At 42.2% G+C, this 19,780-nt stretch overlaps 2 protein-coding genes across 2 annotated transcripts in view; both read right to left on the reverse strand.

Annotated features, from left to right (window-relative positions):
* Window positions 1-7,911, reverse strand: part of STRC (stereocilin) — a 25,471-nt gene extending 17,560 nt beyond the window's left edge. The window contains exon 1 of the mRNA XM_060149028.1: window positions 7,775-7,911. Within this exon, the coding sequence (XP_060005011.1) occupies window positions 7,775-7,786 (12 nt within the window). The 5' untranslated portion in view covers window positions 7,787-7,911. The remainder of the gene's footprint in view (window positions 1-7,774) is intronic.
* Window positions 4,874-19,694, reverse strand: CATSPER2 (cation channel sperm associated 2). Its single transcript, XM_060149065.1, has 13 exons — window positions 19,564-19,694; window positions 18,927-19,073; window positions 18,247-18,420; window positions 17,985-18,053; window positions 14,211-14,383; window positions 13,516-13,671; window positions 13,116-13,240; window positions 11,693-11,871; window positions 11,380-11,479; window positions 11,024-11,080; window positions 7,775-7,965; window positions 7,241-7,408; window positions 4,874-5,013 (listed from the first exon to the last, which is right to left on the reverse strand). The coding sequence occupies exons 2-13, from the start codon at window positions 19,069-19,071 to the stop codon at window positions 4,982-4,984; spliced, it is 1,569 nt and encodes a 522-aa protein (XP_060005048.1). The 5' UTR covers window positions 19,072-19,073; window positions 19,564-19,694; the 3' UTR covers window positions 4,874-4,981.
* Window positions 19,695-19,780: the final 86 nt, after the last annotated feature.

Raw genomic sequence — 19,780 nt, forward strand, 5'->3', positions numbered from 1 at the left:
GACTATGCAAGGGGGCTATTCCCCACCTGCATACACACACACACACACATACACACACACACACACACACACATACAGAAACTGCTCATAGATCAGAGAGATCCATCTCTCTGATCTGGTCAGGGTGAGAAGTCTTTTCTGCCCTCCGTTTATATATCCCCAAGGCCTTTACCTGACACCAGTTCTAAACAGTAATTCACCACAGGCTCCACTCAAACCATATTCTGTCCTTCTCTCCTTAGAACCCTTCTCTAAAGCCCAAACCCATACGTTTAAATCCATTATTAATGTGCCTCTGTCCTGGAAGGTCCATTTACGATCATAGAATTTTTTTTTTTTTCGGTACGCGGGCCTCTCACTGTTGTGGCCTCTCCCGTTGCGGAGCACAGCCTCCGGACGCCCAGGCTCAGCAGCCACGGCTCACGGGCCCAGCCGCTCTGCAGCATGTGGGATCTTCCCGGACCGGGTCACAAACCTGTGTCCCCTGCATCGGCAGGTGGACTCTCAACCACTGCGCCACCAGGGAAGCCCACGATCATAGAATTTTAGAGCTGGAAAGGACTTGAAGAATCCTCTTTTAAAAACTTCTCATTTTATAGATGAGGAAATGGGGGCCCAAAGAAATAGAATACCTTGGCCCACGCAATCAAAGGAGGTGAGGGCAGTGCTGGGATTTTCCAAGGTGAGTCAAAAAGTTAGAACCAGTGAAATGATCTATTGTATCACTTTGCCAATATTTTCTCTTTGCTTATCAAAGGTACATCTAGTCTGAAAAGCAGAGAGGAGAATCAGAGGAAGAATACGGCCTGGGTTCCCAACAGCTTTCTAGCTCCTGGCTCCAGCCCATTCTGCAATCCACTTGAATTTCCACCCTTGATTCTATAACAACCCTCTTATAATAAATTCTTTTTGCTAATAGGGTAGCAAAAAATGAGATGGCTGGGCTCAAGTCCTGGCTCCAGCATATACTAGCAGTGTGTCCTGGGCAGTTTCTAAACCTGTAGCACAGTGTTCTTTTCTGTAAAAAGGAGAAATACTAGTATAGAGTTGTCATGAGTATTAAATTTGATAAGGCATTTAAAGTATTTAGCACAGTGCCTGGCATTCATTCAAAAAGAGTAAGCACCCATTATGTGCCAGACACTGGTACAGAATAAACACTCACTAAATGTGACTACTATTATTATTAGACTAGCTCAATATGAATTCTTTTATTTGAAACTAAAGAGTCCTAATTAATACAGAAATTGTCACCAAGAAGTAGTGTCTTGAGTGAAAGACCTTTAGAACAAGTATGGAGCTAGCTGAATCAAGCAGAGAGGGGAACAATGAGGACTCCCTCAACCCAGGAGGGGAAATTCTTGGCACTCCACATGATGATGGAGCAATCAGGTTAAGCAATCCTGTGGCTGCCAAGGATTCAGGCTATCTGCCAACTGAGGATGAAGTGCTTAGGATTTATAGCAAAGATATCAGCCTTATTCAATACAAGCAAGTTACTGCTTATACTATGGTAAGGTTCAACAAAAGCAAGACAAGTTCCAATCCTCAGATGAACAAATGGAAAGAGAGAAAACCAGAGCCAACAAACTGAAATTACGGGGGTCCAGAGCACGATATTAATCATGTGTGTTGCTAAAGTGAAATGGATTAGATTGGTGGGGTGATTGGAATGCTCTGTGATCTGGCAATTGGAATGGAGATACTTGCAAGGAGCCAAAGGAGTTGAGAAATCTGAAGCATCCTCAACCTCCCAAATCAACCACAGGGCACTTTCTGTCTGACTAGAACAGAGGCCTCCCTTTGTAAAGTGCAATTGTTTTTCTCCCTTTTTGGTTTGCCTTTTGTAACTTAAATATAGATATATATTGCTCACTAAGGATCCAAGCAGTCCCCAGATCTCTTGCAGTTAGGTGGGGTCAGGTGATTAGTTCTGGCTAATGGATAGTGAATGACGAAAGAATTTAAGAGCTAGTGAATGATTGCTCCAGCAATCTCTTCCCTGTTGAGGTAACCTAGAAACCACACACTGAGATGGCAGCGTCATAAGGCCAACTAGCCTAAAGCTCCAGATTATCACACAGCATTTAGAGTAAATTCTCATTTTTGAGTTCTGGTGTAGATTCCTCCGCTCACTAAAATTTATTTGTGACCCCAAAATCAATACCTATGGCATTTTCACAATCCTTCACAGACATCTGCAGAGTGGTAAAAAATTTGAGTCGACTGATGTGTACATTCCCAGCTGAGTTCAAACAAGGCAATACTCCTCTACAGCCATACCACCCTGAATGTGCCCGATCTCATCTGGGAAGCTAAGCATGGTCAGGCCTGGTTAGTACTTGGATGGGAAACAAGGCAATACTCCACCTTCTTCTCATACTGTAAATCAGTGTCCTTTTCATGATCTATTTAGTGCCACAATTTTAGCATTTTAGTGCTTTTTGTTGGTGATTTCACTGTTTAAAATGGTCCCCCAGTTTAGTGCTGAAGTGCTTTCTAGTGTTCCTAAGCACAGGAAGGCTGTGATGTACCTTACAGAGAAAACGTGTGTTTGATAAACTTTATTCAAGCATGAGTTATAGTGTTGTTGACAGAGGTCAATGCTAATGAATCAACAATATATATTAAATAAGGTGTCCTTAAACAGAAACACCTTACATAAAACACCATACATAAAAAAAGTTATGTATCCATCCATTGATATTTGACAGTGTGAGCGATAACTGAAGATCAAAGGGGGAAACCATGTTCCAAAATAAAAGTTTAATACAAACCATATGTGAAAAAATTCAATTGTATCACAATATCTAAATCCTAACTTCACTTCCAAAATGCTCCTGAGGAAGCTTCATACTTACCTGGCATAGAGCCTGAATCTCTTCCTTGACTTGAGAAGACTGGTAAAAGTTATAGCAGGGTTATTAGGTTAGGGCAAGGATAAAAAAGGAAGCTGGAGGAGTAATGCATTCATTGCCAGTGGGGCTTGATCCTCAGACCTTAAAATGTTTTTATTTAGTCAGAAAAAAGTTTGGTTTTGTTTTTAAGCAGATGTTATCACACGGCTCTGGGCTGCTGGAAAGATAATTTGGGGAAAAAAACAGAGGGAGGTAAAATCACTGTCTTCATGGAAGTTATTTATTACTTGGGGATCTTCTGGGGAGCTAGTTAGAACTGGCAGGGATCTCTGTCTTGTTCATTCATTGACATATCCAAACACCTATAACAGTGTCTGGAACATAGGAACATAGGAAAAATGCAAATCTGTTGAATAAATTCCATTCCAATAGAATTGAAACCAGATCATTTTCGTTAAGGAAGGAGTTAAAGAATGAGGCAGCATGCACGGGCCATTCATTTGAGAAGGTTAACTACAGAAAGCAGGAAGGGATCAGTCATCACATAGCTATAAAGCAGTGCTTTTTGAAACTTTAATGTGCATATGTAACACCTGATTCAACAGGCCCTGAGGATGGGACCTGAGATTCTGCACTTCTAACAAGTCAGGTGAAGCCAATTCTGCTGGTCCTCAGACCACACTTTGAGCAAAGCCACTCAATGATATTGCTCCATGAGCATTTACTTTGTGGATAGCACATGTAAGATTTATTAAATACTTCCTTATTCTGTTTTATTATATTTATTGTATTCTGATTGCTGGGTTCAATGGATGCTCCAATCTAGATCTTACTGGACCATTCCTTTTTTGAAATTCTAGGGACATTACTCTAGAATGATTATCCTCCTGTCTCTTCAGTTCTTCCCTCTCAGGCTTTTTTCTGGCTCCTCCTCCTCCTATCCCTTAAGTGGTCCTCCTTCCCAGGTTTCTCTCTCCAGTCCTCAATTCTTCTATTTGTACTTAATGGAAATTCTTTGTTATCTCTAATTCTATTTGATTCCTTTGGGGTTTCTAGGTATACAATTGTGTCTAAAAATAGTATTTGTAGTTCTTCTTTCCACGTATTTATTTCTTATTATAAGATTTTAATACAACATTATATATTGACATTTATTTTTAAAATATTTTTGTTTTGTCCCACATTTTATGGGGAATGACTAAAATGCTTTTCCTTGAAACATAATGTTGGTTATTGGTTTCAAATAATCTTTTCTTACTTTATTTTAAAAATTGAGATCTAATTCACATAAAATTTACCATTTTAAAGAACACCATTCAGTGTTTCATGTATTCTTCATACATGTGTATGTTAATATATGTTAAGCACTCAATAAATGATAGAATTTTTAATAATAAACATGTCTAAAGACTTGAGTCATCCAACAATGGAACATGATGCCCTCTAGATAATAAGTCAACAGTAACTAGAAACATTAAAACATTGGATAATCCCCTTTCGGTGATGTTCTATATAAAAGGTGTTCCTACTCTGACAGGAGATAGACTGACTCTAAAAAATCTGTGGGACATACTGATTTGCCCCGCCCCCTACAGAACAGAATCAATGCCCTCAGTATAGGCAAGGAAATGGAATAAAGGGAGGCTCTTTTGGCACAGAAACAGATGAAAATGATGTTTGATTGAAGTTAACGGTGCCCAGGAGAAGCAATGTTCTTAGAGTAGCAAGGTAAACCACAGTTCTCAGTTACACTCACAGCTCCTGGGGTCTCCTTACCCCCAACCCCCAGGGTCCTGTACCCACCAGTGAGGGAGAAGGTGAAATTAGGACTCTAGCAGGAAGTAGATGCTATAGAAAAGGTGGGGGCTATAGTGACAAAGCCAAAGAAAGAGTGAGATTCAGGAGCTGTGGAAAGGGTAGAAAGCCAAGGACCATGGGCCTCACTGGCATCTGAACTAACTTTCACCTGATCTGATATCTTTCAGTATCCCCTATGTCTCAGAGACAGACCACTGTACAATTATCAGCAGGATTTATTAGACATTTATGCTTTGAATTCTCCATTTCCAACACTTCCCTTCATTAATTTTTGCCAAAGATAGCGAAGCCATCCGCTGTCAGCTTTACTTGTCTTCAAAATTCATCAGTGCCTGCACTGTAAAGAAACAGACTGTGAAGCTGGAGAGGTAAGAATGTTCAGAACATACAAATGTTTGGTGAAGACCCTGTTTTTCTGGGTTCTAGGTTTCCACTCAAAGTTTTACTAATCTTGGGGCTTCCCTGGTGGTGCAGTAGTTGAGAGTCTGCCTGCTGATGCAAGGGACACGGGTTCGTGCCCCGGTCTGGGAAGATCCCACATGCCGCGGAGCGGCTGGGCCCGTGAGCCATGGCCGCTGAGCCTGCGCGTCCGGAGCCTGTGCTCCGCAACGGGAGAGGCAAAAAAAAAAAAAAAGTTTTACTAATCTTTACCCTAAATTAAGCCATATGAGTCTGTCCTCTTTGCCACAGATGAATTAATCAGGATTAAGGAAGCCATCTTGCTACCTTCGCCGCCCTTTCACCCTGTTCTCCCCAGAACAAATGGGGAGGCAGGGCTGAGGACAGTTGGAAAGAGCAGGATAACAATGCAATATTCGAAGTAGGCAAAGCCTGTCTGACATCCTGCTCTAAATTCCATGTTCCAATGTTATAAATTCCTCTTATTGCTCTCCTGTGCCCACCACACACACATTCCTCTTCCCCCATTGATATTTTCACTTGGGGTTGACTTCAGCTAGGTATTAGGAGGATAACACTAATCCACATTAAATTGTTAAAAAAAAATTGCCCCTAACTTTTGTAATTTTAGAGGGAAAATTCATTGATCCAAATTAATCTCTAGGTGGTGAAATCTCAAATGAGAAATTTAGGGAAAATAATTTTGAGCAGGTAGTTCTCAGCTTAAATCAAACTTTACTATTTTTTTTAAAAGAATTTTTTAAAATTTATTTATTTATTTTATTTTTGGCTGTGTTGAGTCTTCATTGCTGCACAAAGTCTTTCGCTAGTTGCGGCGAGCGGGGGCTACTCTTCGTTGTGGTGCGCGGGCTTCTCATTGTGGTGGTTTCTCTTGTTGCAGAGCACGGGCTCTAGGTGGGCAGGCTTCAGTAGTTGTGGCACATGGTCTCAGTAGTTGTGGCTCGTGGGCTCTAAAGCACAGGCTCAGTAGTTGTGGTGCACGGGCTTAGTTCCTCTGCAGCATGTGGGATTTTCTTGGAAGAGGGCTCGAACCCATGTCCCCTGCATTGGCAGGCAGATTCTTAACCTCTGCACCACCAGGAAGTCCCAACTTTACTATTTTTTTTAAACATTTATTTATTTATTTGGCTGTGTCGGGTCTTAGTTGCGGCACACAGGATCTTCGTTGAGGCGCGCGGGCTTCTCTAACTGTGGCGCGCGGGCTTCTCTAGCTGTTGCACGCGTGCTCAGTAGTTGTGGTGCATGGGCTTAGTTGCCCCATGGCATGTGGAATCTTAGCTCCCCGACCAGGGATCAAACCTGCGTCCCCTGCATTGGAAGGCGGTTTCTTAACCACTGGACCACCAGGGAAGTCCTAAACTTTACCATTTTGATCACATATTTTCTCTGCATAGGCTTGACTCTAGAAGGGACTGAAAGGAAGAGGAATCTGTAATTCATAAACCTCTTGAGGACAGTGGGCACTTGTGGGCTTTCTGCTGACTGTCTAATCCCCATAGCTATTGAACTTGAGCCTGAGGCCCTTACTGTTGAGGTCTGAAAGGTGACCTTCAAAGAGAAGAAACATGTACAAAAGGGGACAGGCTGGGGCTTCCCTGGTGGCAGTGGCTGAGAGTCTGCCTGCCGAGGCAGGGGACACGGGTTCGTGCTCCGGTCCAGGAGGATCCCACATGCCGCGGAGCAGCTGGGCCCATGAGCCATGGCCGCTGAGCCTGCGCGTCCCGAGCCTGTGCTCCGCAACGGGATAGGCCACAACAGTGAGAGGCCCATGTACCGCAAAAAAAAAAACAAAAAACAAAAAAAGGGGGGGGCAGGCTGCCCAAATAGAGTGAGAGCCCACCTTATCCTAATTTCCAGCAGCTGGAACTGGATACTCTTCTCTTTTGAAATAAGCTCTCAGACCTAACAGGATTTAGGTGTCCCCTACCAGAGAAGCAGGGTTGCCAGGTCCTCACTAGGTTAGAAGAAATCTGGACATATGCCCAGAATGTGACATACTAAACCGTGAATTTGCCTTTTTTAGGTGTGAGGTGGAAATTCAGAGGCTGAGGTGCCAAAATAGCAAACACTCTTCTTCTCCCCAGTTATATATGCTACTCCAATGGACTTAACTCCTGGTCTCCATGGCTGCCCTAAATCCATACCTGCAAACTCTTGCAACCGCTTACGCTCCTCTAGGTTATACTGCAGCTTTTCTAGCAACTCAAAGTATCGGAAGAGTGAATCCCTAGGCCAAACAACACGTTCATCCTGATCCATATCCATTAGCCCAGGCAGATTCTGGTGCACATGAGTCTCCCAGTCCAACTGACCTGGAGGGAGAAATGCTTCTCAAGAACATATCTAGATTCTTGGAAGTTGGATAAAAGCTGATAAACTCTATGGGGGCAGGCGAGGAGAAAGCAGGGATGAAAGAGGATATAGGAAGGAGAGAGAGAAAAGTATGTATCACCAAGACACCACTTCTACAATAAACAAAGAGAGCCACAACCATACTTTTCCAAAGTGCGGCAGAAGCACAGGGGAAATGAAGAAGCGTGAAGAAAGTAACCAAGGCCAGAAAATCGGACTGGTGGAGAAAATCGGGAAATGTGCATAGTGGGAGAGCTCCTATTAAGAATGGGATGTCTCATGGAGAAGAGGAGTCTGAATTCAACTGGGAGAAAGCCTCGGCTTACCAATACGGTCATAATATCTGGAGCCAGAAGAAGAGGAACAGTAGGAAGATGAAGATGAGGAGGAAGAGGAAGATGCAGACTTCTTCACTTTTGACAAGGACTTCTTTGGTTTTGACTTAGATGCTCTTGAATTCTCTTTAGTGGCACTGTGTTTGGACTCTTCCAAAGATTCCCCTTGTTGATTGGCATCTCTGTAAGTGAAAGGCAAAATTTTATTGCTTCAAATACTTTTACACAATATGGCTGGTTCTTTCGTTATTCTGATTCTGGCCCTGGCCTAAAGCTAGGAGTTAAGGCAATGAAGGCCAAACTGCTCCCAAAATCTAAGTTTAAGCACATCCAACCTAAATTATCCCGTGTCATGTACCCCTATTAGTGCCCCTCACCACATAACGTCTGTGCTCAATCTTACTCGGGCTTCCACGTTCCACACTCCACCTTATTTTGCAAAGTTTTAGCCCCCCACCCCTTGGCCCTATGCCTATTACACCACAACTATAGCCTCTGCCCCCTCGATTCCATCTCTTAATATTAGAGGGAACTTGGGCTCAGCTCTTTATATCTTCTCCATCTACCGTTGCTCCTTTGGTGATCTCATCTGCTGAGTTCAAATGCCTACCAGATGCAAATTTAAGCCTCTTGTCCAGACCTCACTCCTTAATCCAGACTTGTATACACAACTTTTACTCACTTAGCACCACTTGAATGTCTAAGGACATCTCAAATTCAATCAAAACTGGACTCTTTGCCCACCAAACCTCTTCCACCCACAGCCCTCCCCATCTCAGCTAATCAACCCTTCCAGTTGCTTGGGTCAGAACTTTCATCCTTAATTCTTCTCTCATACCCCACATCCAATCCATCAAGAAAGCCTGTTGAGGGCTTCCCTGGTGGCACAGTGGTTAAGAATCCGCCTGCCAATGCAAGGGACACGGGTTCGAGACCTGGCCCGGGAAGATCCCACATGCCGTGGAGCAACTAAGCCCATGCGCCACAACTACGGAGCCTGAGCTCTAGAGCCTGCAAGCCACAACTACTGAGCCCACGTGCCACAACTACTGAAGCCTGTGCGCCTAGAGCCCGTGCTCTGCAACAAGAGAAGCCATGACAATGAGAAGCCCGCACACTGCAACGAAGAGTAGCTCCGGATCACCCCAACTAGAGAAAGCCCGCGCACAGCAATGGAGACCCAACACAGCCAAAAATAAAAAATAAAATAAAATAAATAAATAATTAAAAAAAAAAGAAAGCCTGTTGACTCTACCTTCAAAATATCTTTTCTCTCAGAGTGGTACCACTGGTACCACTCTGGTCTGAGCCATCAACGTCTCTTGCCTGTATAGCAGCATAGCCTCCTAACTCATCTCTCTGCTTCTTATTTTATTCTTCCCTCAGTTTATCATCAACACAGCAAGCAGACTAATCCTTCTTAAATGTAAGTCACTGCATGTCACTGCTCCGCTATGTTCCCCATTTCACCCGAAATCAAAGCCTAAGTCCTCACAGTGGTCCCCACAGCCCTACAGGATCAGGTCCCCATTACCTCTCTGACCTCATCTCCTATCATTCTCCCCCGCTACTTACTCTGCTTCAGTCACAGTAGCTTCCTTGCTATTTCTCAAACACACCAGTCATGCTTCTGTTTTAGGACCTTTGTACTAGCTGTTCCCTCTGCCTATAATACTCTTCCCATAGATATCCACATAGTAATCCCCTGACCTCCTCCAAGTCTTTGCTCAAATGTTACCTTTTCAGAGGCCACCCTGACGACCTTGTTTAAAATTACAACCCAGGGACCCACTGTCAGAGGCCACCCTGACTACCTTGTTTAAAATTACAACCCAGGGACCCACTGTCCCTGGTGGCACAGTGGTTAAGAATCTGCCTGCTAATGCAGGGGACACGGGTTCGAGCCCTGGTCTGGGAAGATCCCACATGCTGCAGAGCAACTAGGCCCATGAGCCACAACTACTGAGCCTGCGCGTTTGTAGCCTGTGCTCCGCAACAAGAGAGGCCACGATAGTGAGTGGCCCCCGCTTGCCACAACTAGATAAAGCCCTCGCACAGAAATGAAGACCCAACACAGCCAAAAATAAATAAATAAATAAATAAAAGCCAAGCATTTGAAGCCCTTTAAAAAAAAAAAGTACAACCCATATGCAACCCCCCTCTTATACTCCAATCCCCCTTAACCTGTTCTACTTTTTACTTTTTTATAATGCTTATCCTATTTTTAAATTTGTTTTTTATTGAAGTATAGTTGAGTTACAATGTTGTGTTAATTTCTGCTTATAGCAAAGTGACTCAGTTATACACACATATATACATTCTTTTTATATTCAAGGCTTATATTTTAATGTGCTAATTTTCTTATTAATATGATTATTGTTTACTGTCTCTTTCCTCCTACTAGTATATAAGCTCCATGAGAACAGGCATTATTATTTATTTTGTTCACTGATATACTCTGAGCAACTAATAAGCATTCAATAATTATTTGTTGATGGATTTCTTATTTCTCCTGCTGAACACTCAGGGTCTTGAATAACATGCTGCTGAACACTCAGGGTCTTGAATAACATGTTTAGTTATTCACCACCATCACTCAGGGTCCACTGCTGGACCCTCAGGGTCTTGAATAACATGTTTCACGGAAGGTACTTTTATTAGTTTCCTGTGGCTGCTGTAGGAAATTACCACAAACTTGTAGCTTAAAACAACAGAAATTTATTCTCTCACAATTTTGGAAGCCGGAAGTCTGAAATCAATGTGTCAACAGGGCCATAACTCCCTTTGGAATCTCAAAGGGAGAAGGTTCCTTGCTTCTTGTTGCTTCTGGCAGTTGCCTTGCATCCACTGGCTTCCTTTGGCTTGTGGTTGCATCACTCCAATCTCTATCTCTATCTTGACATCTTCTCCTATTCTCTATGTCTATGTCTTCTCTCCTGTCTCTTAAATCCAGTGACCCTTGTCACTGGATTTATGGCCCACCTGGATAATCCAGAATGATCACATCTCAAGATCCTAAATTTAACTGCATCTGCAAAGACCCTTTTTCTAAATAAGGTCATGTTCACAGGTTCCGGGAATTAGAACATGGACATATCTTTTTTGAGGCCACCATTCAACCCACTACAATAAATAGTTATTGAATGAATGAATTCTCTCTCAAAGCCAATCTTCACCTTTGGTTTCCTACCCTTTCCTCCTTCATGTGTGTCCATCCCACTTCACATATACACTCCTAACCTGGCATCCATTTTGCTAACGCTTGACCTCTGTGCCTCGGGGATTAGGTTTTGTCTCCTGCAAAGCAAAAAACAAAAAAGAGTGAAGAGAGTTACACTGAAGCAGAAGTGTAGTAAGGAAAAAAGAATTCTGATCATCAAGTGAGGAGAATAAGTTGTAGTAAAGGAGTGAAAAAGAGTGGGGAAGCCCTGACAGTGGATAAAGAATCAGGCAATATTTTAGAGCTGGGGAATTCTAACTCTGAGGCAAATCTGTCACAAAGGGGAAAATGGCACTGCGGCCAAGGAGTGGAAACAGAGAATGAGATCAGGGCACCCTCATGAACTAAAGCTGGGTTTGAAAATGGGGAAGCAGACCTCTGGATAATCTGACGCTTGAATATGTCGGCTTTGTGCTGAACCTCCAGATGTGTCATCTCCTCGTTCAGCTCATTTCTGATATTCTGGAAGTTAGTAACTGCCCCAAAGGGCCGTTAGGAGTTGGGAGATGGTGGTGACTAGACATGGGGAGAGGGCTTGGGTGGGGAGAAACCAAGTGAAATATCCATTCCAGGCCCCGCACCTTCCTGTTACATCAGGTTCTCTCTCTCCGTAATTCACCAATCCTAGCTTTCGCTCTAATTTCTTCCCAAACACCCCTCTCACCAAGTTTCACCTCTTCTATGCTTACCCATCATGGCTACTATGATGTTTCGAAAGATAATGGAACCAAGTAACAACCAGAGGATGACATAGATGCTGCTGAAGGTACGGCTGACTTCAGGCACCTTCCAGGTATCCTGAAGCAGTGCATACCAATGATCCATAGTAAAGAGAATGAACACTGTCACTACGGAATTCAGCAGGTCCCTAAAGAAAAAGGAGGTGTGTGTATAGACAGAGAGAGCTAATTCTCTAAGAAACACTATCATTCTTACTCTCAAAGCAACATAAGAGCATTTCTTTGTAGTTTGCTCTGACTTTAGCCCCTTTTCTACCATACTCAATTTTTTACCTAATCTTTCTTCGGTTTGAGATTGTTTTATTAGGTTTTCCTTTATCATGAATAATCTATGAATAGCTCTCACCATTCCATCAGTGCCTGGGGCACAGTAGGTGTTTAATACATAGGTATTAACTGAATGTTTAAAAATTGAATCACCAATTACACATCATTTTTTTCTAAGTTCATTCTCCACTGTTCTATGGACTTTGCCTAACGGAAAGTCACATACAAATTTAGCAAACATCGTGCCTACTTAGTTTGCTGGCATGAACGGACAGTCAAGTAAATGGATGGATATGTGACATAAACATGTGACTCCAAATAATGAATGATAATGAATATATCACAAAAGGTCTCAGGATGATATCTAAATTTTCCTTCTTATCCCTCAATATACATATTACTGAAAACATCAGAGCCTGAACAGAATGAATTCTAGGACTTCCCCAAGTCAATACTCTTACAAAACTACCTGTTAGTCTAAGATAGAGATCTGAGAGGTGCTGACAAGACTGGATTCCAATTCACAAATAACACTGTCTCCTCTAAATCCAAATTGACTTTCTACTAGTAATCAGTGTCCTCTAGACAAAAAGCTTATCAGGATTTTACTTTTGAAAGAATTTAAGTATGTGCATGTGTAATCTCTACATTTAAGAGACTGGGGTAAAACCAGTGACCATGTTTGAGGTCATAGTAACATTTACTGATCACTTACAATGTGTGAAATGCTGTGCTAAATGCTTAAATGAATTACCTCATTTATCCCTACACTCTTATGAAGTAGTACTACTTTTAATCCCATTTTTCAAAAGAGGTAACTGAGACAGAAACCAGGGCTTAACCCATGGAGTATACTGCTATTTAAAGGTGAGGGTAAGTTTGAATTTGCAAAACCCAAAGCAAACCAGGAATACCTGACCTATCCTCAAAATTGGAGCTAATACCACTCACTATTCCTCTGCTTTCTCTTTACCTCTCCTTACTGTGTTCTATTCCCGTTTCTTACAATACATTATACTTTTTGTATTACTGTACTTTGGACTAGCTTCCCAGTCTCATGCCCAAACTCTCTCCCCCAACCCAGGCTTCCCCCAGTCCTGCCTACGAGAAGAACATGTGATACTCCAGGTCCTGGCGAGTTGAACGGGTGTAATTCTCGAAGAAGTAGACACCAGCCACGGCAAAAATGTAGAAGAAGATGAGCAGCAACATCAAGAGGAAGGTCATGCTCTAGAGGCCATGATCTTGAGTCAGAGCTGGGCCAGACTAGGCTGATCTCCACCTACAGCCTAGTCAGACCCACCCTGGAAATCCCCCACCAAACCCTCACTTCTAGCCTGAGCCCAGTCATCTCTAGAACACAGCAGCCTGTCCCTAGCCCTTTCTCATCGACAACATTTCACAGGGTCTTTCATTGCCTTCTTTCATCCACCCAGACTGTTTCATGTTAAACCCCCATGTTTATCCACCTTGCCCACTTGATACAGCTGCAGCAGTCAAATCACCTTGAGGGCCCTGACCAGGGCCAAAATAATGACTCGAACTTGACGGAATCGTGCAAAGAGTTTAAGAGACCTTAGCACCCGGCAGATCCTCAGCAACTGGAGCCATACGGAATGGCTTGTTACCCCTACCAGCACCACAACCTCAGGAATCAGGGACTGTAGGAAACACACAGATCATGAGTAAAATATACCCCAAAGCACCCACGCACAGTTGCCCCTTCTTTATCTTTATCTTTATCATTGTCATAGTTCCTTGGTCATTATCCTTTGAAAAGCATTCTCTGGGGACTGTTTCCTATTCAGCCTTTCTATAAGAAATTACTTACACCCTGCACTTCAACTTGCTCAGACATTAAAAGGGGATAAATACAGTGCTTAACTCATTGGGTTGTTGTGGAGCTCAAATTTTAAGAAATGCATGAAAAAAAGGATAGTTTCTGACATTTAGTAAGTGGTTAGTAACTGGTAGATGTTATTGCTGGGGTTAATGTTGTGATCAGATTCTTCCTTGCTCCTAATACCAACAACTCCTACCATGCCTGACTCTTAGAGAAGAAAAAAATCAAAATAAGGAGGTTAGGTACATTTCTATTTGTTTCTTCCTGTGCTCTAAGTATCTTAACTTTTCTTGTCTTTGATTCACATAGGCACATTTCTCAGCCCAGTAAACTAATCTTCAGTATATCTATCCTTACCAATATGGTGACAACAAAGTCAAAGACATTCCAGGCATTCTTCCAGAAGAGGAAAAAGCTGGATAGCCACATAAGAAGGATCTCCAAGATGAAAACAAGCAAGATGAACCAAGCTGCCACCTCCAGAGTCAGCTTCAGTGGCCACAGTTGGGTATTTGAGGATTCGAGCAATTCTGTGAGAATAGAGCAAAGGATGAGTAAAGGGTAAAGAAGCAGGAAGCTGAATGATAGAGAATGATCAGCAACTGTTAAAAACCACAGTTGTGCCCACTGCTATGCCATTTTTCTTTTGAGTTTCTCTTCTTAATGCCGTTGTTGCTTCAGCCTGTGAAATTCAGGGGAGGATAGAATCGAACATGAAAAATAGCTACAACTCATCTCCTGCTGTTACTGGTACGTGTTAACAGCTGCAAGTTACTGCGTTCCCACTCTGGGGTCAGAGAGCCACCAAGGGATTGCTCTCTTAATGACCACCAACCCTGTCTGTTCTGTTACCCTGGTACCAAACTTCATGAAGAAGCAACAGGCCTTGAGAAAAGAACGCAAATGTAGGGCCATGATATGGAAAGTGTTTTATAACATATCTAGGAACAAGAAGCCAGATTCATGGGGCATATTAGGTTATAATAAGAAATTACTTGGTTCTTTGTTACTTTTAAAGCTTCCCCTTTCTACTCTGCCTAAAATTGATCTTATTCTGCAAAGCAAATTGAATCCTATACTTTCTCTCTAGAACCTAATTATTTGCTGACTTCAATTCCTTAACTCATTTGCCTTCATCTTTCAACCCTCTTCACCTCTTGTATACATTTAATAGATGTATATCATGCTGTAAAAAAAAGCACTGAGATCAAAATAGGTTTAAAAGCTAAATAAAATTTTCTCTTTGAAACAGAACAATCTGAGAGCCTCCAAATGCACTATGACTGTATGCCTGGCAGTTAATAGAGACAAGAGAATACTCAATCACCCTGAACAACACAAATGGCTGTGTAGATTTTGACACTTACAGTTTTAAATTGTTATTGCTTTTAGCAATGTTTTGGCTAATTACATTAACGAAGTAAGGAACACTGATGTTGAAATACAACTTAATGAAGAGCAAAAGAATAATTCTGCAAGTTTATCTCAAGACAATCTTCATCAGATTCTATAAATTGCATTCATCTGATAGAAAATTTTATATGGCACATCAAGATATCTCTAGAACCTCAAAAATCAGTGTTTAAATTATAATAATGTTGTACTCAGTTTTTTGTTGGAAATAAGAACTATTCACACTCACAATGTGTTATTTTCAGAGAAGGGCTTGCAAATGAGCCAGATCTTTTTTCTTTTCTCACCTTCTCACCATTTAGAAACAAAATATGAAAATTATAAAAATAAGCCCATTGATGTTTAAAGTGCAAAGCAGAATTACCAATATCACTGTGGAAGAAGATTTTTTTTCTTTTTTATACCCAAACACATAATTAAATTTCTACCTACACTTTAACATATAACATGTATTTAACATACAATGTTGTAAACCTAAAACTAATATACGTTATATCTAAACTTTTTAAAAGAAACAGAAAATTTAGAAATATAATACATAGGGAATTGGTTCGGGTCCAGGGTCCAGTGGTTCGGACTCGGTGCTTTCACTGCCATGGGCCCAGGTTCAATCCCTGGTCAGGCAACTAAGATCCTGCAAGCCACTTGACACCGACAAAAAAACCCATAAATTAAATGTATTTGATCCCCAAACCGAACTTAATATATAATGTCACTTAAAAATTCATTTGTAGACAAATTATATATTTTCTTTAAAAAAAGCATGATCACTTATAAGATGGCAAAAGTAAAAATTTGCTTACATTTTATGATTATTAAAATTATATAATAATAAACACTAAAATATAATATTTAGCAACATGTTAGTCTAAATTATCATTTTTACTTCAACTTGCTTCTCCATATCACAGAAAAAATGTGATAAAATAAAATGATTAAAATTACTATGGAGGTTTTCAAGGTTATATATGTTTTTCTGGGAAACAAAATCGTAAGATGAAAAAGATTGGGGAGCTTTGATCTAGAGAACTGTTTGTTCCTTATGTATAACAGCATTCTTTATGATCTGGAAAATTGCTTTTTAAAAGTCTAAACAAAGTCTTAATGTTTACCACACGAATTAGTCTATTCAAAGAAATCTGTTAGTCACAAATTATTTCCCTTTGCAAAATCCCTCCTGCCTTTCTACCATGAGAATGTACTTAATAAGATACAATTTTCATGAGCTTGCCAGGTGATTCCCATTCAGGCAATCCACCTATCCTCTGGCACAGTGATCATGTTTCATATTCAGCTGTTTCACTAAAAAGAATGGTTAGTGCTATTCTATTTTGATTTGTCTGTTAGATCCAGGGAATCCCATATATTTACTGCTATTTACTTTATTCCAAGGCTGAAATCTATATCTCTAATCCCACAGGGCAAATACTTGCCAATTATCATTAACAACAAGAAATAGGAAATGTGGGTGACTTAATTTAAAACCCTGATCACTGTGCGGAGGAAATAAAACAGTTCAAAGCATATAGTATACCGCAGTTGGTCAATGACACCAAATACTGTTGTGTATTTAAATGCCTTTGACCTGATTCCATTAAAAGACTTTTTTTTTTTTTTTTTTTTTGCGGTACGCGGGCCTCTCACCGTCGTGGCCTCTCCCATTGCAGAGCACAGGCTCCGGACGCGCAAGCTCAGCGGCCATGGCTCACGGGCCCGGCCGCTGCGCGGCATGTGGGATCTTCCCGGACCGGGGCACGAACCCATGTCCCCTGCATCGGCAGGTGGACTCTCAACCACTGCGCCACCTGGGAAGCCCAAAAGACTATTTTTTTAAATTTACTTTTTATTTTTATTATTTATTTTTTGGCTGTGTTGGGTCTTCGTTGCTGCGCGGGCTTTCTCTAGTTGCAGTGAGTGGGGGCTACTCTTTGTTGCGGTGCACGGGCTTCTCTTAGGGCTCTAGAGCGCAGGCTCAGTCGTTGTGGTGCACAGGTTTAGTTGCTCCGTGGCATGTGGGATCTTCCCGGACCAGGGTTTGAACCCATGTCTCCTGCACTGGCAGGTGGGTTTTTAACCACTGCGCCACCAGGGAAGTCCAAAAGACTATTTTTAAAGTGGGAAACTTCCCCAAAATAGTGAGGATGAAACAAGGAAGTGAGTACTTCTACTGTCCTTTCTGAGTAGTTTGAGATAATAATCAAATGAGGTCATTGATTCTCCAAACATTCTTTTGCTTTTAATACATTTCATAAAATTTATGATTGGTTTTAGAGTCATCTACTCTTCAAGTCATTTTTTGGCTCATCTAATATCTTAGTTGTAACTTTACATACATTGTGAGTTTTCTTATTTGTACTTAATCTTTCTAAACATATTTGTAAAAATGTAAATGTTGGATCACTTGCTGATAGGTACTGATATCTCTATTAGAAAAGATTCATTCAAATTATTAGACTAACACAAGAAATGCAACTGGTCTTCCCGTCTCCAATTCCTTGTGAGACTACTACACCCCACCTCTAAGTGTCTACACTACCTTCTATCTACTACACTTGAGAGCCCTTCAAATGTTTCTAGGTCTTAGCAGTTGCACAAATCCTACTCCAAGAGACTTAATATAATTGTTCCTATCACAATTCAAATAACATTCAAATGTGTAAAATGATCAACTTAAAAGGAAAAATGACCCCCACCCTTTCATTCAGCGTGAGTTCTCACCTATTTCAACCATCAGTACAATTGTATTCAGAAAGATGAGGAAGATGATAAAGTTTCTGAAGAGAGAACCTGTTTTCTCTTAAGAAAACATAGAGTGGAGTTCTTTTTGGTTTAGGCAGGTGACATAATTAGGGCAAGAACAGAACCGGTGAGAATGAGAAGAAAATGGAGTTTGGGAAGGGAAAAATAAGTCAATAGGCAGATGAAGAGGCAAGAGAGACCGTAAAGCCATGGGATAAAAATGAGTGGCATGAAAGGATACACTCAAGGACCCATCCAGCCCACAAGGAAAGCGGTGGACTCTGGCTGCAGCGCACTCGAAGGGTGCTCATCAGTCTCTGGGCATGTGTAATCCGTTCTACATGACGAGGCTTTATGGAGAAGCGCACAAGCTGGTGTTGATCTCCCAACATAAGTTTCTTCTGACAGGAAGGATCTACACCAAACATTTAAAAAAAAGGACAGTGGATAAATATAAAAAGAAGTCTTTGCGAGTATCAGGAGCAGGTAGGATTGGGGGCAGGAACACTGGTTACATAATGGGCCCCCTAGTGCAGGGGCTTACCTTGCTGCTCCTTCACACAACAACTAATACTATTTTGGAGTACGAGCTCACCTACTGCTTATGACCAACACTGTCTATGCCCAGAATAAAGGCTGCAGGTTCAACCCTCAAAGTTTTAAGTGTCTTTGGTAGAAACTTCCAAGTCAGCCAGGGCTAACAGTTACCCTAGGCCTAAAAGTGAGCGGCATGGGTTCCATCTCCTGGATCCAGAGTTTTATTTATAAAGCCTTTGATTTATCAAGTTTGGTGTAACTTCCAAACTAGCAACCAATCTCCCCTGAAATTTCTACCCTTAATATTGCCTCTCTGCTTCCTACTCTTTGGAGGGTGTGGATGGGAGTCTTAAATTCATCCTAGTGAAGAAACAGGCTGCTGACCAAGTATCTCTCGAATAGTGTGCCGTGGCACAGCTTGGCTCAAGCCGTGCAGATGCTGAAGGAGAGAGAAAGTATCAATGAGTCGGGAACGAATGGCATCAGCCCGGGCCAGTTGCATGTGTCCTACTGGGTGATAAGTGGCCATGCCTGTTAAGAAAATAAAAGAATCGAGTGTCATTTCATTTTTGGAGTTGCACCAAGCCTTAGAGGTTCTCTTCCCTTCCTCCCAACCTCTTTGCCCTTAAGAAGACAAACATTGTACCCAGACTCAAGGCTTTTTGAAACAAATGAGACAGGAGTCATTACAGAGAATCTGCGTAGTTGACTAAGTGGATAGACACCTTCACCTGTGTGACAGCATTTCTAGTTAAAAGCAGCAGCCACAAAGAGCAGGAATCCCGGGGTTGGACAAAGAGGAATTCAGGCACCACCTGGACCTGAGGGTATCAGGTAATGCGATGAGGTGGGTCAGTGGGAGGGCTTAGGACTGCCGCCAAAAGAAAGACCGAGTTAAGAGGAACTGGACAAAATGCAACAGCCTGACATTTTGAAAATGTGTCCCGTCCCAAGTGTGTCCACTCCAACGCGCTCCCTCGGGTGCCAGCTCCCTCTCTCAATTCCCACTTCTGGGCCTCACCTTTGCCCAGGCTCTCTTCCGCCCACTCAGCCCTGACTTCACTCCTCCGCCTCCGGCTCTGACGCCCCCTGAGCTCGGCTCTCCCCACGGGGGTCGAGCTCAGGGTCGGCTCCCAGCGCCGCAAGTCCTGCTCCGCCAGCCCGCCCGCTCCTGGGTTCCGGCTCGCCCCGGGCCCACCCCCAGCACCAGGCCCGGGCGCCAGCACCCTCCCGGCCTC

This window comes from Lagenorhynchus albirostris, chromosome 1 (genome assembly GCF_949774975.1).
Source record: "Lagenorhynchus albirostris chromosome 1, mLagAlb1.1, whole genome shotgun sequence".
Classification (NCBI taxonomy): Eukaryota; Metazoa; Chordata; class Mammalia; order Artiodactyla; family Delphinidae; genus Lagenorhynchus; species Lagenorhynchus albirostris.

What these genes read in the sequence shown, in the direction of transcription:
- CATSPER2 (XM_060149065.1), bottom strand. Translation starts at nt 19,071, where the DNA reads ATGGCCACTTATCACCCAGTAGGACACATGCAACTGGCCCGGGCTGAT. An exon ending in TGTACTGATGGTTGAAATAG is followed by an intron (nt 14,384 to 17,984) that starts GTGAGAACTCAC and finishes CTATTCTCACAG; the next exon opens with AATTGCTCGAATCCTCAAAT. An exon ending in CAGATATTATGACCGTATTG is followed by an intron (nt 7,409 to 7,774) that starts GTAAGCCGAGGC and finishes TTCTCCCTCCAG; the next exon opens with GTCAGTTGGACTGGGAGACT.